Here is a 23172-nt window from a genome sequence, read left to right as displayed (position 1 = left end):
ATGTGGTCTTTGTAGACAGGTGGTCGCTAAAGCAGGTTTGACTGTACAAGGAATCAACATCAGCTGAAAGCAGAGGTCATCAATCTAGACAATGAAGCCCAGCTCCCTGAGGATGTAGTCCCCGATGGCGCGGACGCCAGCGTAGATCTCTTCTCCAACCGGTTGGATCTGGTTCTCGGGCAGCAGGAACCCGTACTCGCCCTTGTCACGGAGTTCCACGGTGTAGGAGTACTTGGCCCCGAGTCCACCCTTGAACTTGCTGGTGGGGTCGTAGGGCACGTACCCCCAGTCCTTACTGGACCCGGCCGCCTCGTCTGAAAGAAAGGGCAGTTTTAATTCCACGATCAGATGACACCGATGGGAAAAAAGAGATAAACCTTTGCGAAAGAGCCAATCCCTTTTTGAGGGGGGGGGGGGGGGGGGGGGAGCAGGTGCAGAAACTTTTAAATAACAGATAAACTGTGTTCAACCATTAATAGACCTTCTTTCAACAAATAGTGATTTTTCTAGGGCACTATATCATTTAAGGTTATATTTATTCCCTTTTCATTAAACGATGGTATACAGAGAGAGAGAGAGAGAGAGAGCTAAAAATGTAGACTTATGAATAATATTGAATAGCATCTTCCTGCTAATAATTTCCTTCCTTGATTAAATGGGCACGTTTATACCATAAACTGAACAGCGAACGTTCAACCCATGAATTATTGTCAACAATAATGAGTATCCAACAGAGTTTTCTTGCTGCAGGACGGGTCGGGCACATTAAGGCGATGTCAATTTTATTTTTTAGCGAGTTAGCTAACATATAAAGTGTAGCGAGCAAGCGAATTTTCATCCTTTTCATATAATAACTGAAAACCATCTGCCTTAATCACTAATGATTATTTCACGAGCATGTAGTATATTTCATACTCCATTTTATTTCTAGTTTTTCTCCGACGTGTCCCGACGTAGCGCCGGCAAGATTTACCGTCATTAATCTTCCTATATTCTATTTTGTGTCCGTTTTTCCTTGTCTTCAGCCTTTTCTTGTCTCTTTTCTTGACCTTTTCTTTTCCATGTTTTCTTGTCCTTTTATTTTCTTTTCTTTTCCTTTCTTCCTATCTTTTCTTTTCCTTTCTTCCTATCTTTTTTTCCCCTGCAAAATGGAGCATTTGTCTTCAACGGGGTACTTTGGGGGCGGAGCAAATGTCGGCGGAGCAATTGTCGACGGAGCAAATGTCGGCGGAGCAATTGTCGGCGGAGCAAATGTCGGCGGAGCAATTGTCGGCGGAGCAATTGTCGGCGGAGCAAATGTCGGCGGAGCAATTGTCGGCGGAGCAATTGTCGGCGGAGCAAATGTCGGCGGAGCAAATGTCGCGGAGCAAATGTCGCGGAGCAATAGTCGCTTTTTGCGGAGCATTTGTCGGCGGAGCAATCGTCGGCGGAGCATGTGTCATGGAACCATCTTATCACCTCAGCTCTCAATTAACATAAGAAAAAGAGGACCATGGGAGACAAACGGGCACCGCTTAGGCATTGTTTTCTATATAGAGGGAGCAAGTAGCACAGTTGGGCTTTAAGTATTGATAATAATAATGAAGGCCTATAATACGTCGTATAATGATGTTCTTACCATAACTTGTTTATTTGTAATTCCCAACACATGATTTGCATAACGGGTTTTTTCACCTCTGTATATTTTCTAAATTATTTACTTCACTGCAATCTATGTTTACCATTTTGTAATGATTATAAGGAGAAAACAAATTAGACTTTAAATTGAATGAACATAGAAAGAGAGAGAGAGAGAGAGAGAGAGAGAGAGAGAGTGGGGGTGGGGGAAAAATGATGGAGGAAAACAAATCGATGTTATGGTATGAAATGCCTGCCCTACAGCCTACTCACTGAGAAGCTCAATAGAAGAACCGCTCTGGAACACAGTTCCGTGCACATCAAATATGGCGTCACTAGCAGCATTGCCCATCAACATCTGGAGAGGAAAAGGAGTCATAAAGAATGAAAATATTAAAAACTTGTAGATTTGGGCAAGATTTGTGGTCAATGTGGCAATAGCTCGCAAGACTGGCAGAGTCGAAAGAATCCCCCAAACATGGTGCAATGTCAGGCAACAATGAAGGCGAACCCCTTCCTTTTTTCTAAGCTGATGAATCGCAATTTCAAATTCTTTTTAGTTGGCCTATCCATATAACTGTTCCGAAATTTAGTATTTTTCACATCGCATCGTGTGCCTTTGACTGGAGAGTTGCGATTTCTAACAATTGTTCATAATTTGTATTCTATTTTATACGACCTGGCTCTGGTCGATCCACAGGTGGATCTTTCAATTTCCACATAAAATACAGTTAACTTCTAAATTATTCATACCCCGTGTACATTTTGTGATTTTTGTGTTTTTCGTAAGTCAAGATTCATAGGTGTACTGGTTGAATTAGGGCCTTCGCTGAATACTTTTAGATGTAAGCGTTTATAATAATATGTCACATTTTCAAGCAACATAAATCAGGATAAATCTATTTTCACATACTTACATATCTATAAAATTAAGGGTATGAATAATGTAGTTGTTAACTGTATGTCCAGTTTAATTTGCAATTATTCTACTTTCTCGTTTTCAATGGTTTTGATTTAAGTATTTCTTTTTCTTTATCTCAATTGTAATAATATTTTGAATAAATTTTGCTTAATATTTATTATCATGACATTTGTATTTTGTTGTAAATATTATGTACAGCGCCATGAGCGTCAGAGCCTGGCGGATACCGGTGCTATGTAAATATCCATATTATTATTATTATTATTATTAAATAAATGAAATGAAATTAATGCAATTGGTTAACATCCACCCTTTCCATCTTTGCATTCTTACCATATCATCGTAGTCGGGAGGGTTCGGGGCGTAGGCCGAGTACGACCACGGCGAGAGGAAATACTGTCCGTAGCTGTGCCAGTCCATGAAGACATGGAAGTCCTGTCCGCCGGCCTTCAGACTGCGAAGGTATTCGACCACGCCGTCGATCTCAGTTTCGGAGAGTGCGGATTTTCCGTGGTAGATGTTCGAGCAGGGAAATGGACTGGTACCGTTACCTAGAACGATGCGATGATAAAAGCATATTGATAATAATGACTATGTTCGTGTTCTCTCTCTCTATCGACAGGAGTGGGAATTCAGTCAATCCACTATAGGTAGTGATCCGTTCATTCCGGAGTGGAAATCCCTATCCAAAATAGTTGTATCCGTCCTAAAACATGTCAATTGTGTCATGCGAACATCTAGCTTGGAGTGGATTCCACTTCTAATTTTGGAGTGGGTTCAACTCCACAACGAAATGATCCCTAATATGACTCCCAAAGGAGGGGATTTACAGGGCCCCGTCGTATAAAGAGTTGCTATTAATCGCAACTTATTGCGATTGATATCAATAGCAACTACATGTGTGCACATACGATATATGTGGCTGTAAACTTGCGATTGATTCAGATCAATTGCAATTTTTTTTAATAAGACGGGGGCCCAGTTCTCTTCCATTAAGAGTATAGAATTTCCCCCATTTTAAATCCTTTACAAATTGTTAATCTGTTTATTGGATTCGATTAGGCACACCGTGCATTCTGCATGTATTTGCAGATTTCACTGCACTCATTAACTGCTGCCATTCTGCCAAAATACCTTGCTTAAGATTAGTTAAGGGCCGTGCTATAGGACTCGAACACAAGATCTCTTCATCCCCAGTCAATTCGAATACGATACATATACAACTCCAGCAAAGTCAGAAACACTTTCTTTAAAGGGCCCATGACATCGAAGTGTATTCCTGTTGGTGTGCAGTCCTGCATACATCTCATATTTTGATATGTAAACTTCTGAATTTGTTTCATAGATTTTTAAACATTTTTTGAAATATTTGTTTTTCAAACTTGCTAAGCTCCACCCCAAAAACCTCCAGATCCCATTCCCCTTGTGACATCATCTGTCAGTCATCAATGAGCTAACTTGAGAAAGTGGCATGTAACTTTGCCAAAGTTGACCACCTTTTACAGTACCACAAACAATAGCAACATATAAGTTGCTATGTCAGATATGTCAGACTAAACTAATATTCTAGAATAGACAATGGTATGTAATTTCTCGCAGATTAGCACACCTTCATAATGAAATTGCATGCTTCCATACATTATGTACAATACATCATCATTGCCTTTGTCTTCCTAGTGATGCTAATAGATGATGAGACACGAATCTTAATTTTAGCAGGTGCATGGAATACAAATGCAGTACATAATTGGGGAAGAGGTAGGGGTTGTTTGTCTTATTTTGAAATCTCCTCCCCTCATTCTTTCTCATTTTGCCTCCGTTTTCCTTTCATTGTCTTTTAATCACCATGTGATGGAGGGGGGGGGGCGTGTTCCCCCTTTATTAAACCACCGGTTAGCAAAAGACCTAACTCACCTGACCATCCGAAAGGGAAGTTACGGTTCGGATCGGTTCCTAAACACCCGCTGTTAGTTTCCTCGAAATTATCCGATCGGGTCTTCCGCCAAAGTCGATCCTACACATAGAGAACAAACTTGCACTGTGACGTCACAAACTCACAATATCTTTCTCGCTGTAGAAACTTAATCTTCCGTGGTATCAAGAAGATGATGGAAAACGTTTACATTTTAAACTGATGGAACTCAACAGTTTTTTTCAATCTCTTTAGAATTGTACATTACTTTAACTTTTTCAGAGCTGTCTAGTAAAAGAACAAAGGATTGACTTATAAAGCTGGATATAAAATTTTTAAACGAAGAAGAAAACAAACAAATAAGTATCTTGATTGCTGAAGCGCCAAATGTGAACCCTTCTATTTTGGAGAAAGTATCTTAATTCTGTGAAAATGACAAACGAATATTTAAGTTAGCAGATGAAAATCGGAGATTGCTTTCAAATTACATGATTTTTAAAAATATATCAATAATCTTTACATTATTATTTTAGTCAAGCTCATACTCGGACTTTGGTTAATATGCTTTCATTATCGCCAGTGATGTCAGAGGTATGGAATGTCACTTTTATTACGTTTCATTCAACATCATGCATCGTGCATGTTACTTCTTAATCTGTCTACGCAACATGTCTCTTATATTTAAGTTTAAAAACAAAAAACTGATGGTATCTATATAAAAGCTAATGTTCAGTTCTCAATTCCAAATGAAAAACACAACGACAGGACGATATCAACCCTTATTATAGTGTAATATGAACCACGTGATAAACACTACCAAATTTGTTTTTAGTGGTAACCAAACCCTTCTATTAGATAGACTTACATTGGTCCAAGTATAAGTGTAGCCATCGACATTGAGAGATGGGACGATGTACCAGTCCATGTTGTCAAACATATTCACGGCAAGTTCGTCGCCGTCCTCATAATCTTGAAGAAGCTTCATTGAAGGAAAAAAAACCGCGAACGTCATAATTATTTTATATATCTTCAAAAATAGATAACTACCTCACTTTGTAATTAACAAGGATAATTTACATGTATAATCTTGATTTTTTTTTTTTTTTTAGATGACCACTTAAGATATTGAGATTAATGAGTTGGACATGAGTTGTCGTTTGCTTTATACATGGCATAGCCCAAAGGGGTGAATCCAGGATCTTAGTCTTAAAATGGGGAACACATTATTAAGACGAGCAAACCTAAACAAAAAAACAAATCAGGGAAAAAATCACATTCTCAGCTGTATTTTAATGTCGAATTTTGTGTGCACGATACACAATTAGGGGACACTTTTTCTTCATTTGTGTATTTATTGTATAGATGTGGGGGGATGGGGTGGTAAAAAGGTTTCGGCTGCCCCCCCCCCCTCCTACACACACATACACACACATCGGCCACTGATTCCGTGACACATTTCCACAGAGATGCTGACATTCATGACTTTAAGAATTGATATTTAAATTTTCTTTCCATCGTTTCACGAAGCGGTTACAAGTACAAGTTCGAGGACGTATCTTCAAAACGCGTGTTAATTTTAATACGTATGTTTCAATGAGTTATCGACGAACTTGTTCTTATGACCATTCATGAAACGATGCCCTGGGCCCCGTCTAATAAAGAGTCGATATTAATTGCAACTTATTTGCGATTGATATCGATCGCAACTATGTACATAAGACATAAGAGACTGCAAACTTGATTCGGATCGGTCAATCGTAACTCTTTATAAGACAGCCAGGCCAGGACTTTTTTTGTAAAGAAACGGGTTAAGTCTTAGTGTTTATCAAAGCAAGAAATAAAAATAAAATTACCTTTCCTGTGAACCACATGACGGTGGCTGGACTGATCCATTCTCTTGCGTGTATACCGCCCTCAAACCATACTGCAGGGGGAGGGGTGACGCTCGCATCGCTATTTCTTCCTCTGATCTATAACAAGATTCAAATATATATTTTATTAGGCTTCATGCTTCTGATTCGTGGATTATTTCTTCGACTTCTATTTGGCGTTTATTAACCTGTGCTCCAATAGAGTTCTAAGCTTTTTGAAAGTGATTACATGAGCTGCGGCCAAACTACCATGAAGTTTTACGAGATTTTATTCCAACCTACTCCAATTCACTCTTCACTCCCGGGAAGAGTAGCATATGTCTTATAAAGATTTCAAACATCCCCTCTCTCTCTCTCTCTCTCTGCCTCTCTCTCTCTCTGTCTCTGTCTCTGTCTCTCTCTCTCTCTCTCGCTCTCCCCCTCTCTCTCTCTCTCTCTTTTGCTCTCTCAACCCCTATCTGTCTCTCCCGTCTCCCCCTCTCTCTCTCTCTCATTATCTTATTTTTAGTAAATTTGTAAAGTGATCTCTATAAATTGCTTACACGGAATCCATTGATTGGTCTTCCTTCGTATGAGGTTGTGAGCAGAAAGGGAGACGCGATGTCACTGTACTCACTCACAATGTCTGACACCCATTGTTGAATCTGCAGGGGGGAAGTAAAAATTGGTTATAAAGTCATTTATTTGGGCATAAAGGGAACGAGATGATCAATATGTTTTTTTTAAATAGATATTAGACCTTGTTATTACCATTACAGATATTGTGTTCTTCATTAATTTACGTCGCAGGCCCGGGGGTTGGTTTTTGCAGTTGCCAGTAGCTTACCCTCCCCATTGATGTTTGATAATGATAAAACTATACACCCACACAATGAAATTTTCCTTTTTTTAAAGACTGTTTTAAAGCTGGTTCTGCAAATAGTATACTATGCAGAAATATTCACGGACTTAGGTAAATACGACCAGTTACTGACACGAACGCTTCTAACGTGGGTGTTAGCCAGCCCCCCCCCCCCACCCCCTTCACCCCACCATCTTCAAAATGGATGGACGCCCCTCTTTCATTGTAAAATTTCGCTGAATTCATATCCTTACCTCATCATACGTATGGTATCGTGTGTAGTCGAAATCGGATAGGGCTGTTGTACCGACTGGCTCGTTTACTTGTCTCTTTTGAATCTCTGTCATCTGGCCATTCACTAGGGCTCCCACGTCGGGGATGGTGATTGTGACGTCTAGATCGAGTGACGTCAGTATGTCGTGGACGTTGTTCCGAAGGCTCGATGGTACCATGATGTCGACGGGACGACCGATCGAAGACGGCGTCGCCTCCCTCCAGAAGTCGAGCTGAAAGAGATTGAATAATTATTATCAGCATGCCGCTTAAGAACCTGTAGAGGTTTCCAGGTATCGGGGTCTCGTAGATAAGTCAGCAGACTGTGGGTCACATGCATGGTTTCGTGATTCGAGTCCCACCACGGAACTAATATCCTTTTGAAAGATATTAATCTTTTTTTCTTTTTTCTTTTTTTTTGTTTTTTTGTTGAAAGATATTAATTTGCTTTTGCCCTCTCTGCCCTGTAGTGAATAGGCATCTGGTAGGATGTTATTCCTGTAATGCTTTTAGCGCCTTATAGGGCAGCTGTGCTAAACCAGGGTAACAATACTACTTCGTTTCTTGGGGATGGATACAGTTATGTGCGATAAAATTTGGAGTGGACTATTAGGCTATTATTATTATTTATTATTATAAATAGAACTATTTCATTATTATCATCCTCAAAGGCTATAAGTAAACCTTCAAAAACAATTCGCTATGATTCTTTGATTTTAGATTCTAACATATTCTTTCCTGGGGATCTAGTAAATAGTAGTAACAAGTTATTCAATTAACCTGCTATTAATAAATGAATAACAATACTTAGAATCCAGTCTGCATACATGACTTGTTGCTTTATCAGGCAAGCCTCGGGCAAGCTTTCAAGTGGTCAAGAACTATGCATAAAATTTGAACCAATCTTAGTAAACCGGTCTCCTGCTTCGAGACAATTTCTTTCACACTGCGATTGCAAGACCAGAACTTAAATTCATCTTTACATGTTTCATTGATTAGATTTTCTCTGCATTCAAATTGATAGTATGAAATATTTAGTGCATTGCTGAGATGCATTTCTGACATAATGTTATAACAAAGATAAATATATGTTATATGTAGTTAAGTAATGAAATACATGTACATCTATAACGCACAACAGGGAAATTCACAACCCAATATTATTCATAACCTTCACGTTGAACTTTCCTGATAAGGTGTTGATATAGCAATCATAGACGTATTCAATAATTAATTAATTAATAACAATCATCAGTAAAGATACTTAATCTGATTATGACAAGAAGCCATGAGAACACAATCAGCTGTTCGAACCGGAAGAGAGAGAGATCTGTGACAAAAGTACGCCCCAAACTTTGACAGTCACAACGACCTATCATAAACTCAGAAATACATGTTTAATGATGAGAGTTCTTTTAGTTTTGAAAATATCTAGAAATAAAACAGCTACATTTCAATATAAAAGTAGACATTCTTTAAATCGAATTTCAATCCATTACAAGTGGGCCTCTGCCACTGAGCCATTGTATCTCCTGATGTTAGAGTATTATTCCCACTGCAATAACGGCGCTTTACCATTCAAGGGTTTTTTCTTTCAGATAACTACTCCTGGGTCAAAGATGGTATCTTTTGTTAGTGAGTGTCGGTGCTCGAACCAAACTGGACCTTCGCATCGTCAGTCAAGTATTTCTACCATTTAACCACAAGTACCTCTACTTTTATTACAGAGTAACATTAAAAGGCTAAATTTGCTGAAAAGATGACCCCAGAATGGTTACGAAGCTGAAAATGGTTAATATCAGCATTATTAATTAATGTAATTGTGACATTATCAGAATAAGACTGATGGATGGGACGATACAAACAGCTGTGGCGATTCTGAATGGAACGCGTGCAATATTTTAAACCGTGTGAAAAATGATTGACCGTGTGCAAAAATGGGCCGTGTGCAAAGTGACAGTGGGTGGAGTCAATGCTAATAAGCCGTTTTGGAATGAGGAATAACTAGAATTTATTTCGAAAAAGGGATGTTTGCTTCCCGGGCAAAATCCCGTATGAGTATCAAAAATAGAGATATCGTATACTATAAGATGATGAAGCATATCCTAATCAAATGATTGGTCGAGAGCGTACACGTGACCAGGCATTTGTTTTGCCTAACACGTTATTTTACTAATGACCAGTCATTAGTTAAATCATGTTATAAAACATCATTTTATAAAAAAAAACGAATATAACATCATCTTATAAAATAAATAATATACATGTGTTTAATATGTATATTTACCCTTTCTTTTTAGTTTAAAAAGCTTCTTTATACCACAAACTAAAAGCAAAGTATGCAGGAAAATTCATGGTGTACTTTTCTATTTCAAAGTGATTCCTAATTATATAGTTATATACACAATATTATTGTGTGTGCGTTGTCCAATACAGTCCAAATCCTTGTCATGTTAGAAGTAAAGAAAGGTAGGAATACAATGAAAACGACTTTTTCACTTTATGATTACGTCAAATAAATAAATTATCTAGGTGATGCAGTAAAAAAAAGATGCGTATTGTTCTTGCAGTGACTGAAATCCGTCTAGGTACTTAGGCCTTGGTTTTCCAAAAGTGAAATATGTAGGAGGGGGTTAGAATGACCCACCCCCTCACATTCACCATTTATTTAATATTCATTACTATTATCTATTCCATAATTATCTATTCCCTGATTATCTAGTTTTATAGATAATAGTTTAATAACATACGGTGCTAGAGACGCTTTTACCACTTTATTCTTTGCCGTTGATCGTGAAGGAACAGACGCGAAGATGATGCGTTTTCTGGTATTCACTGCTCTCTTAGCTACTGCGCTAGCCGTCAATTACGATGGGTTAGTACAAGTGTATTATGGACTTCTTGTATTTTAGATTGGTAAACTCGTATCGATTTGCTTTCAAACAATTTATCGAATTATTATCTTATTTTGAAATGTTATTGGTAATACATAATTGTGAATATTCCAGTCGTGGCTGTCTTTCGTGTAAACATGTATTTGTATGAACCAATGTTTGTGCTATATAATAAAAAAAAACATTTTTGAATTTGAAAGAATTATGCTCGAGACACACAAAGAGGGAGAGGGTTAGATAGAGAGAGAGAGAGAGAGAGAGAGATGATATAATTTTACAACTTGACAATTTTGAACTGAACGTGTATCAAAACACTGATTCTCCCCTCAAAAAAGGAGCAATAACTTTAAAAGAAAAATTGAATTACCCTCTTATTATTCAGGTACAAGGTATTCCGTGTCACCCCTAAAGATCGCCTGCAGCTGGAGAAGCTAGTCGTTCTCAAGAGCGTACTGGGAAACTATGTAAGTAACGGCTTAAACATAAAGTTTGGTATCATGCTTTGACGTATCTAGTGATTACAACAAAAAAATAGGGGCAAACAAAGAAATTGCGCCCCCCCCCCATACCTGAACTTGTCAACTAAAATGATATATACAAACCAGATTTCCTCGCTTCATCACACGTTATGATTAAGTTCAATGTACTAAACCCGAGATTGGTAACCAAAGTTTGATAACGATAAAATGAAGCGTAAGAGCAAAGCGATCAAGAGTTATAAGTTGGTTTACTAGGAAACGCAATTTCTTGTGCTTTTACCATATTTTTTTTCTTTAATGTAGCTCAGCAACTGATCGTTAATTTCGTTAAATTATTGACAAGAATAGTAAAAGAAAACTCTATGTGACTTATTTCATCTTCATGGCACTGACTTAACGAATATGGTTTAGCTGGGTTATTAGAAGTGTATACTTTTTGTTCGAATGTTGTATAATTATACACCTTTAGAGATTTTGGGGTGCAATATTTCTAGATTCTAATGAAATATATGCAAGGAAGCAAAGCCACCGAGTTTGTGAGTTTGGGTTTTTCGCATTTCGAACCCTTCTAGCTCACTCTTCCTTTTTGTGGACTTTACATTGGATTGGGGCGCAAAAAGTAAGAGTAGGAGTATAATCTTTGATGACCTTGAATGATAATTTTTCAATTGTAGGTCAATTTCTGGAAGGAGCCTGCTGACGTCGACCGCCCAGTCGACATGCTAGTCAGCCCCGAGTACCAAGATCTCGTTCTCGGCCTCGTCAACGGTCGTGATCTAGACGTCGAAGTCACTGTCGATGACCTCCAAACGGACATCGATGAGGAGAGGGCTGGGACTACAGCCACGTTCTCATACACTCAATTCAACACCCTTGACCTGGTTAGAATATTTGACTTTTTAAAATTCTTCCTCCATGATTATCAGTGACCCATATTTCTTAAAATTAATATCGGCTAGCCAAAAAAAATTAAGGACGTCATCACGTTCAAGCTCTAGTTTTACTGTTCAACTCAGCCTTTACATCTCCATTCGATCACCTGTACAAAAAGTCAAGGCATGGTGGCGGTCTCCTGCATTTTTCAATTTCAAAATAATTGATCAACTATGTGTTATTTTAATATAATTATTGATTTAAATTATGTATTTTGACTTTTGTTAATAACACATAATTTAGTACCTAGTGTGTAAATTACTTATTTATTATATCGACAAATGCAGAAAAAAAAATTCAAACGGGCAAACAAAACCAAAGATACAAAACAAAATATTTTGTATGTGTTAAATTACTTAGATAACAATACATAATCACTGAATAGTGGTATAAATAAGACTCTCACAATCAATCTAATCGATTGCTTCGGTCGCTCGCATGTTTCCTATCATAATTATTTCTAACCATATATGCAGTAATTTGCGATTAGAAAAACTCATTCTTATATAAATAACCTTCATACCTCTTTCAAACCGCCTAACCGACTCAAAATCGACTCAACTGCCCGACTCTTGTTCGGTGAATTGTCGCTCATGGCAGCGTTTCATGAAACCGTCAAAATTGCAAGATCACCGACATCCCATTGTTGTACTTAACACGGGTTCAATGGGATGGCGGTTCGCTTGTACTTGTGACGGTTTCGTGAAAACGATGCCAGGTTTCGGTGTTGTCGGTTTGACTGGGATAATTACTGCTAACAGAGTACTAATGTTCTCCTTTGACCTTTGTATCTCCCACACCCCCTTCTCTCTCCCCGTTTTCTTCCCCAATATCTCTCCTTCTCTCCCCATTTTTCTCTCTCTCTCTTTCTATCTCTCCCCTCCTCTCTCTCTCTCTCTCTCTCTCTCCTCTCTCTCTCTCACTCTATCTCCGTCCCCTCTATCACACTCTGCAACCCCTCTCTCTCGCTCTCTCATCAGATTGAAGGGTGGATGAATGACTTGGCAGCCCAGTATTCAAGTATTGTGTCAGTCGTCACAGTCGGTAGCTCTTACGAAGGACGCGACATCAAGGCCTTAAAGGTATGCATCAGCAACACTTGCGATATCAACAATAACAATGACAACAATGACAACAATAACACCAACACCAATGACAATAACAATAACATTATCAATATCAACAACTGATAACTATCATAATAAAAAAATAACAACAACTATACTAATACAATATCAATAACAATTACACTCAAAAAATACGATCGCCAAGCTTTCAAGAAATCAATTTTTATGTCGGGACAAAGTTGGCTCCTACGCGCAACCCTTCACTGGGAGGGTCAATGACATTCCCGACATTTCGTTTTCGGGAAGAGAAAACCCCCGGCCCCCTCCCTTTTTGACAATCTTGATTCCGCCCCTGTGTATATGATGAGAAGACAAAAAACACCTTTTGCTAGGCCCGTTACACAGCCCAAACTCCATTTTGAAAAATCGTCGATATTTTGGACTGCCATTTACAAGTTACTGAAGAAGAAAAACGTCGGTGTATGCTCGCTCATTCCAATTTTTTTTTGTTCGTGAGTAGAGCGCATGCGCGACTTGTCTCTGCTCAGTTGCGTGTGATCGCACGGAAGCGAGGAAAGTCACATGACCAAAAACCGGAATCGTACACCGATGTCTCGAGAGCGGAATTTACACTGCAAAAGTCGGTGAAATTTTGGTCATATGCATGATTTAATTTCTTTCATATTTCCGTTTTAAAACAAGAATTTAGTCAATTTGACAAATTAAAAAGAATTGATTGATTAATGTTTGATTTGTTATTGATTGTATCGTGTTTTTCATTGACAGATCGGAACGAATCAGTTTAGTAACTCGAAGAGGTCAGTATGGTACGAAGGTGGAATCCACGCTCGTGAATGGATCTCCCCTGCTACAGTGATCTACATGACCAAACTGGTACGTTCATATGCCTTGATAATTATGATCATAGACATCTTTGGAATGATTTACGTCTTAAAGCCCCACTGCACTACGTATAGCTACTTGCGCCCTCTAGATAGCCAACATTGGCTAATCGGTGACCGTTGGTCCCCATGATCCCCTTTTTCGTATGTTAATTGAGAGCTGATTTGATGAGATAACCACCTATCAGTGACCTTGCAGGGAGGTCTAATCCCTCCTGGCTAAGCTAGTACAGACGGGCTTTAAAGGCAGTATTTTACCGACATATCTACCACTGCTGTAATATATTTTCAATCGCACATTTTTTTGGCGAGGGTGTACATTGAGCGATTTCCGGTTCCTGTACCTAATCAACATCGCGCGGGCATCATGCAGTTAGTGATGCATTGTGGGACATGGATGTCGACACATCGGGACATCGAGAGCAGCAGATGGTAGTATGCGTAAACCTGAAATAGTGTCTTTAGAGAAGGCCATACCTTTAACTTTTCTATTTGTTGGTATGATGGTTTGGTTTAACCTGACTGCCAAGAAAGCACCGAGGGGATCAACGGCTTAAGTCACGAAGGGGCACAAGCGCATCGACCTGGTTTCGAACCTGGGATCTTCCGGTTATGAGACCACTGCTCTAACTTTAAATTATTAGGCCTTGCATATTGTATATTTCACATTATTTTTTTTCTTTAGAAAGAACTATTTCCAACAAATATTGAGATTCTTTCTTAATAATATTGCAAAAACAAAAAAAAATATTTCAAAGAAGATGGACACTGCTGTTGAAATTGCCGCAGGTTGATTTTTCGAAAATCTTTGCGAGGACGACTGTGTATCATCTGTTTCATAAGAAAAGTTATGTACTTATATTTGTTTATCAAGAAGGAAGATTTGATATATAGGAATAAATCTGTTTTCTAGTCTGCAAGGCAGCCTCTAATTCGACACATTATTTTGCCACGCCTCCTAAAACCTTGAGCAGAACCTAGTTCTGTCAGTCTCTGGCTGTCCAGAGCAATTAAAGTAGGTAGAGCCTATGCAGTATGTAATCAGCGTTTTCTCGCACATCAGACTCCGTGTCACGCACTGACTGACGAGGGTTCGAGGTTCAAAGTTCAAAGTTCAAATTTTTATTTCCATTTTCAACAAGAAAAATACAAATTATATATAATATATAAATTTCAAAAAAGAAAAATACAAATTATATATAATAAATAAATTTCACCCAAAAAAAACAAATTATATATAATAAATAAATTTCAAAAAAGAAAATACAAATTATATATAATAAATAAATTTCAAAAAAGAAAAATACAAATTATATGAAATAAATGAATTTCAAGCATCACTTTAGAAAGTTTGTGCCTGCAAACTACTGATTTGTTTCCGCTGTATTTCGTTTGTGACGTAGCTCCTTGATGGATACGATTCGAATGACCAAGACGCCACTACGATGATAGAGGAGCTGCACACGTATATCTTGCCTGTCTATAACGTCGACGGATACGAGTTTACTTGGACCTCTGTGAGTACAATTCTTTGACTTTCTTATGATGATAATGATAATGAGAATTATAGCAACAACAACAACAATAATACTGGTGATGATAATGATAATGATAATGATATACTAAGAATTATGGTGAAAATAATAATAATGCTAATGACAATAATAATAACGATTATTATTATTATTATTATTATTATCATTACTGCTACAACTACTACTACTACTACTAATACTAATACTACTACTACTACTACTACTACTACTACTACTACTACTACCAATACTAATACTACTACTACTACTAATAATAATAATACTACTACTACTACTACTACTACAACTACTACTACTACTACTACTACTACTATATTCCACTGCCTGGACTGTTTCCATTTCGCTCACCCAAGCAGCTGAGAAAACGACACGCATCTAACGCTAACATTGAGACAGTCCTTGCCATTCATTCGACGTGTGTATTTTTTTTTTTTTTTGGGGGGGGGGGGGGTGCGCGATCAGTGTGGGATGCGTGTAAGCATGGACCTATTACAGATGGACATTCAACGTGATTCTTTCTTTGATCCAATGATAGTCGCCGCCTTCTGATTATGTGCATCTTAATGAGAACATTCAGCTGTTTTAACAATAATCACTGTGTAAGCCTTTTCGGTCATTGACAAAGGAGCAGTTTCCCTCTATTGGGTTTTGTTTGGATGGTGTGCTCTGTAAGAGTGTGTCTTAAATGAAAGCATCCCCAATAGGGAGCAGCAAAGTTGAAAAGCAGACGATTTTGGTGATATGAAAGGTATTATTACTGAATCGCACACTTTCGCACGCACCCATGACCTTATAAAACAGTTAGAAGGCCATGATCTTTATAAGCCCTGTGCTTGGTAACTCTGGAATATTATGAGGAAATAGGGGGAAACGGGATTTTAAATCACAACCCCAAAATCCAAAAATAACCTCTATCTGGTAATATCAACATGTTTTTCAAAATAAAATACATGTACAGTACACGGAACAACAATTTCCGATTATAAGCCAGAACTGCACATCGATTTTCCATGATTTAGGCGAGTTATTATCTTCTGCGCATGTAGATTAACATGTGTAAAATCACTATCTTGATTCTGTCCCGGCTTTTTGGCGGTGACCATCATGAGATCAAAGTGAAGAAACATATAGGGAATGTTATTGAGACGACATTGACGGAGACAATCACAATAAATTCGTTAAGAAAACGATGAATGTCCATCCGTAAAAGGTCCATGGTGTAAGGGAGGAGGACATAGATGATTGAAAAATACAAAACGTATCAAAACGGACGGAATCTGAACTACTTCTACTACTACTACTTTTTAAATCTTTATGCCCAAAAGGTTTTGATTAATGTAGGTGATCGTTCACCACCTGACAAAATAATAATGATAAGAAAACCTTATAATTACAAGAAATTAACTTTCCGTGGTGTTTGCTCCTTGAAACTGGGACCGATAATGTGTGCGCACATAATAAGCATATTAAATGAATATACAGGTATATATATATATCTACAAATTATTTCGAGCTTTCAGTGAAACAGGGTTTATGTGATTATTTTTTGTTGCTCTCTACTTAGGATCGTATGTGGCGTAAGACCCGCAGCCCGAATTCAGCTTCCACTTGCGTCGGAACTGACCCTAACCGAAACTGGGACTACGAATGGGGTAAATATAAAGTGTTTCTTATATTTAAAAAAGCATAACGCACAAAAAACCCAAATTAGGATCGGTTCTAGAATAATAATCAATGGGGAGCACTTTATGTGCGTGTGTGTGTGTGAGAGAGGCAGGCGCGTACGCAGGGGGTGGGGGTGGGGGTTGAACCCCCCTTAAATTTGTTTATGTGTTTGTTTTAGACGAAACCCCCCCCCTTTTGTTTTTTTTTGTTTTTAATAATAATTTTAAAAAATGGGTAACCCCAAAAACTGACCTTACCCCCCCCCCCCCCAAAAAAAAAAAAAAAAAAAAAAAAAAAAAAAAACGATACGAAATATCGATCGGCTTTATATAGCGCATTTCCAGATGATACAAGATATCGCCATCAGTAGAACTGGATATGCAGGTGAAATAAACGAATGAATAAGTGAATGAATATCTATATAAATGAATAAATTAATTGATTAATTAGACAAATCAATAAATCAATTAATTGATAAGTTTAATCAATTCAATCAATCAATTAATTGATAAATTGAATAAAATAAATAAATAGATATATAAAAGAATAATGAATAATGAATAAAAACAGTTTAAATTGAAAACGGTATAAGTTATTATCATCTACTTTTCCTCAGTCGCAAAAGTTTCGAAGTGTTCTGAGTCCTACCCTGGAACCCATCCCTGGTCCGAGATCGAAGTCGAGTCTGTGACGGATTACATCACTAATCTCAACAGCGTCGAGGCCTTCATTGACTTCCACGCCTACGGGGAGATGTGGATGACTCCTTGGGGTTATACCGAATCTTTACCAACAGACTATACCGTCCAGGTACTCCTTATTATTTTGTATTTGTATTTATTAACATTTATTTCCTTCTCAACGGTACAATATGTAACACAATGTATTTATAAATATGTAACAATGATTTTAACCTAGAGCATACAGTAAATAAATCAGATAACAGAAGGGGGCGAAAGTCCAAAAAGCATAGCTTGAGTTGGGAACGAAAGTAATAAGTTAACACAGTTACTGAGAGAACATTATAAATGTTATTATGAAAATCACATAATGTATAACAGAACGCTGATAGGAAAGAAAATATAGTAAATGGAAGAAAAACTGAGAAGAGAATTAAGGTATAGGAAGGCATGTTCACTTATAAAGAGAAAGTTAACTCAATTGTGTATTCCGAGCCCTCCTTGGCTTTCTTGAATACTAATTGAATTATGAATAAAGATATACATTAATAAAGCGCAGACATACTCTGCAAATATATTCTACTGCGTTGCGAGAGCTCCCTAAGTGCTTAAATCTATAACATAAAGTTAAATGAAAAGATGTGCTTTTAGTTTTTATATACACGATTGTGATTTCCTAATATATAATAGTAAGTTATTTCACCATTTGGGACATGAGCATGCAAATGCTCGATGTCCGAATGTTATTTTTTTTTTATGTGACGAGGATTGCCATATTAATAGAGTATCTTGGGAGCTGCGCATGTTGTGAGACTGGAGTTTTAAAAGTGCTACAATAGGGCTTGACCGATTAGCGCTTAATAGACGATTAACATAATCTTTTATAAGATGATGAAGCGGATCCTAATCTAATGATTTGTTGAGAGCTTACATGTGACCAGGCATTTATCTTTCCTAACACGTAATTTTACTAATGACGGATCATTAGCAATGCTAATGCTAATGACCGGTCATTAGTAAAATCATATTAAGAAACATCATTTTATAAAACATTTTATAAAAATAAAGCCAATCCGAAGCAAAGATTTTTCTAGCTTATAATAGAAATTGTCATTTGTCACTGATGACAAGTTTGGTGACATGGGGCCCAGATCTCCCCCCCCCCCAAAAAAAAGAGGTGATCCATGAGAATTTAGAATAACCTTCAGTATAGAGGTGTCGTGGTCTAGTAGATACGTCACCGGGATGTGGATCACATGGTCCGCGGTTCGAGTCCCACTGCGGCACTAATGTCCTTTTGCAAGACATTTATCTACATCCGTCACATTCGACCCATGTAAGGTACATGGTTCCTCGGTATACAGATTAGGGTGTCATGGTGTTATATAAGTTTAGATTTACATAATGACAATTGAAATCGACATCGTCATTGGGCGTATATTCATAGCTTGATGCTAGGGCTAGACGAATATTGATAAAGTATCTGTTAGTATCATCCTTGCGAAAACCCGGATTTTTTAATTCATGTATGGACGTCGTATCTCGTGTTTATTTTCAGAAATCTGTATCAGACAGTGCCGTATCCGCCATGGGTAATAGATCGTACAAGACTGGCTCTATCGCCAACGTTATCTGTGAGTAAATTATTTTGTTACTGCTCCTACTACAGATACTACTGCTACTTCTACTCTACTACTAATACTACAACTAATAATAATACTAATACTAGTACTACTAATGATAATAATACTACTAATAATAATAATAAAAAGATGAAGAAGAAGAAGAAGAAACAGAAGAAGAAGAAGAAGAAGAAGACAAAGAAGACAATGAAGACGAAGAAGACGAAGAAGAAGAAGAAGAAGAAGAAGGAGAAGGAGAAGAAGAAGAAGAAGAAGAAGAAGAAGAAGAAGAAGAAGAAGAAGAAGAAGCAAAATAATAATGATTATAATTTAGGTAATAATAATTTAGGTAATAATACTAATAATAATAATGATAAGATAATGAAAATGATGATGACAATAAAAAAAAAATAACTAAGAAATGATGATCATCATAACAATAGTAAAAAAATAATTCAAAACAATTCTTTCTCTGTCTTTGATTACATAGACCAAGCATACGGCTCGAGTGTCGATTGGACGTATGGTGCGTTAGGTATCGTCCACTCCTACGCCGTGGAGCTCCGTGGAACCTCCTTCGTTATCAGCCCAACCCAAATCGATGACTCGGGTATAGAGACGTACGAAGCTCTGAAATACGTCTCACTATACGCCATCCAAAATCCATCTAGAAAATAGTTCTAGCTCGGATTTCGTCAGCCTAGTGAAATTATTGTTGCCTGGGTCATTTTTTGAGACCAAATTGATATTTTCCCGCCTATGTTAGGTCTTTTTTTAATCATACCTTATTATCTTCATTTCATGATTTCTTTTGTCTGAAACGTAGAACAAAAGTGAAAAGGGGAGATTTTTATGACGTCCATCTCTCATTTCTCTCCTATTATCGCCGACTCTCATTCTATCTTTACAAATTTTCTCTTTTAGAGATCACTAAATATCTTGTCTCTCACATTGTCACTAGGTAGTAATTATATCAGATTATGTTTAAAATGCCGACCCCTGAACTGTTAGGTAAGCATTGGTGGTAACTGTACAAGACTTGAATTGATTCTTGCAAGAGAAAATGGATTTTGAATTTCAATAAAATCAAATTATAGGCAACATAGAAAGTCTTTTGGGTTGTGTTATTTTTCATTATTTATTTGTATTTTTTTCCTTAAAATTATTAGTATTATCATGATATATATATATATATATATATATATATATATATATATATATATATACATAAGTACAGCTACGTCTCACGTTCCTAAACCATTTTCTTCACGCCTATATAATTATTATGTTTACATCGGTTGCATTTAATGGGGTCTCTCTGTCTACTTGTTGTTTGCATTTTGTGTAAAAGTGCTTTTTGATGCTTGTTTGGTTATTATCCTGATGTCACAAATCCTCTGGATGGATTTCTTTTAATTTGTTTGTTTTTTGTTTTTTGAGGGATCATAGCCCCCTGTGAAATAAAGTACCTTCAATGATTAATTGTAGTAATCTTACACACGTGATTCATTTTCTCTCCCGTTCCCCCCCCCCCCCCCCCCCTCTCTCTCTCTCTCTCTCCCTCTAGTAACTCCGCTCTCTCTAGTCACTCCACACTCTGTCTTCTGTGTTTCTCTGTCTCTTCCATAATTTACTTTTTTTTAATTAAGTGCCCGATAAATATTTAAACAACTATACCTGATTTATTGACGGCTGAAGTTATACGAGATGGTTTTGATCACGGAGCTACTTAAGTAATGAAACAATAGCGTCATTTGCAATATTTCAATGACAGTCCAAAATACATCATATTTTTAAATCTGAAAATTCTTTCCAAATACGATATCAATACAAAATGAAAGAAAATGAAAGAATTGAAAGTAAGTTTAGGTGGCGTATCCGGTGTCTTCGACGAGGTTGGTTTTCGCCACCCCCCCCCCCCTAAAAAAATAAAAACAAAAACACCAACAACAACAACACAAGTTACACAACAACAACACACAACCGATCCCTGCAGTGAGTCTGCAGGGATTAGAGAAATGTACTCAAAAGAGTGAGGTCTATACAGTAATATGGCCCATAAAATGCTTCAGATTGCAGGACATTGTTCTAGAGGAACGTGCCCCTCAATTTTTTAACAAAAAATTGTTGGAATTCAGTTACTTACTAAATCGAATCCATCAAAGTTTGCCCCGAGTCTGATGAGTCTTTTGATTTGATGAGCGTTGGACGGCACCACGCGCCAAACTTGATATCTGGAATGAAAGAACGAAAGAATGAGAAAGAGAGAGTGGAGAGGGAGAGATAGATAGATAGAGAAAGAGAGAGACAGAGAGGGGGAGAGGGAGAGAGAGAGAGTGCGAAAGAGAGAGAGAGAGAGAGAGAGAGAGAGAGAGAGGAGGGTGTATTTTATATGAATACAACTACATTGTAGCTTACCCATGCACACTTTTGATACTGTACCGACTATACTGAACACGCTCATCAAGACTTTGAAAAAATCTAACATAAGGCAATTTCAGTATACCTCCTCCATCACATATTGACATGACTTGTACAGACGTTACATTATAATTACTACATAAGGCGACATTATTTCTATGAGAAATGCAATAGGGTATTGAAATATCCATTACCTCACGGGTACAATTTCGCAAGAGATTGACGTTGCTGGACCGAGTATCAACTGAATTTTAGGAGCTGGCGAGGCGGTTGAGAACATTATTATATACTTTATTAGGTAGTGAAATGTATAGATTTTTTACCGTAATATATCAGATAAGATACAGAAACTACTAACAGGCCACCCCACTGCCTGAATATTAGGTGGGGTGCCCGAATATGAGACGACATTTGCTTTAATAAAGAGGCGCGATAGCTCAGTTGGTAGAGCAGTGGTCTCGTAATCCGGCGACCCGGGTTCGAAACCAAGCTTGGTAAGGCATTGATCCTCTTTACCCGGTCCCTCGGAGAGGACCTAAAGCTGTCAGTCCTCTGGTTGCTTACTAACAAGCATTTATGGGTTTTTTTAGCAGTCGGGTAAAAATAACCACCACTACTACTATACTGGTAATTTCAAAATTCTCTGGGATGGCCTCCCCCTCCCGCCCCCTTCCCCACGCATCGTACGCCTATGTATGTATTCAACGATTCTTTAAGGAAACTGAAGTCTGGAAAGTGTTAATCTTAATTTAGTTGACAACTTACCCATCATATTTCCGTCCCGGACCGAGAACGGCATGTATGGATCCAGAAAATACCGACAAAATCCCAAACATAAGCGTAATTCCTTTCAGCCAAGTCATCGTGCAATATTTCTGGCGATTTTGCAAACCAAAAATATTACTTGATTCTTCTAGATATCAGAATCCCCCAGGATGTAGTTCTGAATGTTATCACAGTAGTCTGCAACGTGGATGTGGTATTTTGTAAAGGGGCTACTTAGGGATGCCAGGGAAATGCCTGTAATGCGCTGAATAATTATACTCAGCCAATTAATCATAATAATCTGGTAAAGGAACCAATGGCCATCAATTAGATATTTGGATTATATCGTGTGGGAATAGTAACATTCGGTCAAAGCGCTTACTTAAAGGGTTTAAGATGATAAAGCATCGGTCTGTTTACAGAATATATTACTGATTATAATTCAAAACTCAGATACTTGTACTCATGAGTGGGAAATAGACCGGCTGTATTCGAGTACTTGAAGTATTTTTATGACAGAAGTTCATCAAAGAGCATTGTACACGTAAAATTACGATAAGCCTGGTACTCAACGGGTGCCATTAGTAAATGATTATTTTGTAATTAGTTCCATGTCGTGTGAACCAATAGTTGTATAGCTAATTTGGTTTCACCTTATCGCTGTATACTGTTATTATGAAACATAATTGTTATTCCGTAGGAATAGATCAAGACTAGTATATAATTATGAATGTAGATGCGATTTGAATCTT

The 23172-nt window shown here is 37.6% G+C and overlaps 1 protein-coding gene across 1 annotated transcript; it reads right to left on the bottom strand.

Moving 5' to 3' along the window:
• On the bottom strand, nt 1–22653 carry LOC575912 (carboxypeptidase B). Its single transcript, XM_030992121.1, has 10 exons — nt 22421–22653; nt 21381–21468; nt 7418–7669; nt 6865–6966; nt 6305–6421; nt 5317–5430; nt 4454–4553; nt 2873–3090; nt 1891–1975; nt 1–314 (listed from the first exon to the last, which is right to left on the bottom strand). The coding sequence occupies exons 1-10, from the start codon at nt 22516–22518 to the stop codon at nt 85–87; spliced, it is 1404 nt and encodes a 467-aa protein (XP_030847981.1). The 5' UTR covers nt 22519–22653; the 3' UTR covers nt 1–84.
• Between the last annotated feature and the right edge of the window lie 519 nt (nt 22654–23172).

The sequence above is a fragment of the Strongylocentrotus purpuratus genome, unplaced genomic scaffold (assembly GCF_000002235.5).
Source record: "Strongylocentrotus purpuratus isolate Spur 01 unplaced genomic scaffold, Spur_5.0 spur5_scaffold_2, whole genome shotgun sequence".
Taxonomy (NCBI): Eukaryota; Metazoa; Echinodermata; class Echinoidea; order Camarodonta; family Strongylocentrotidae; genus Strongylocentrotus; species Strongylocentrotus purpuratus.
Note: the sequence above shows the minus strand (reverse complement) of the source record. Positions and strands in the feature narration are given on the sequence as shown.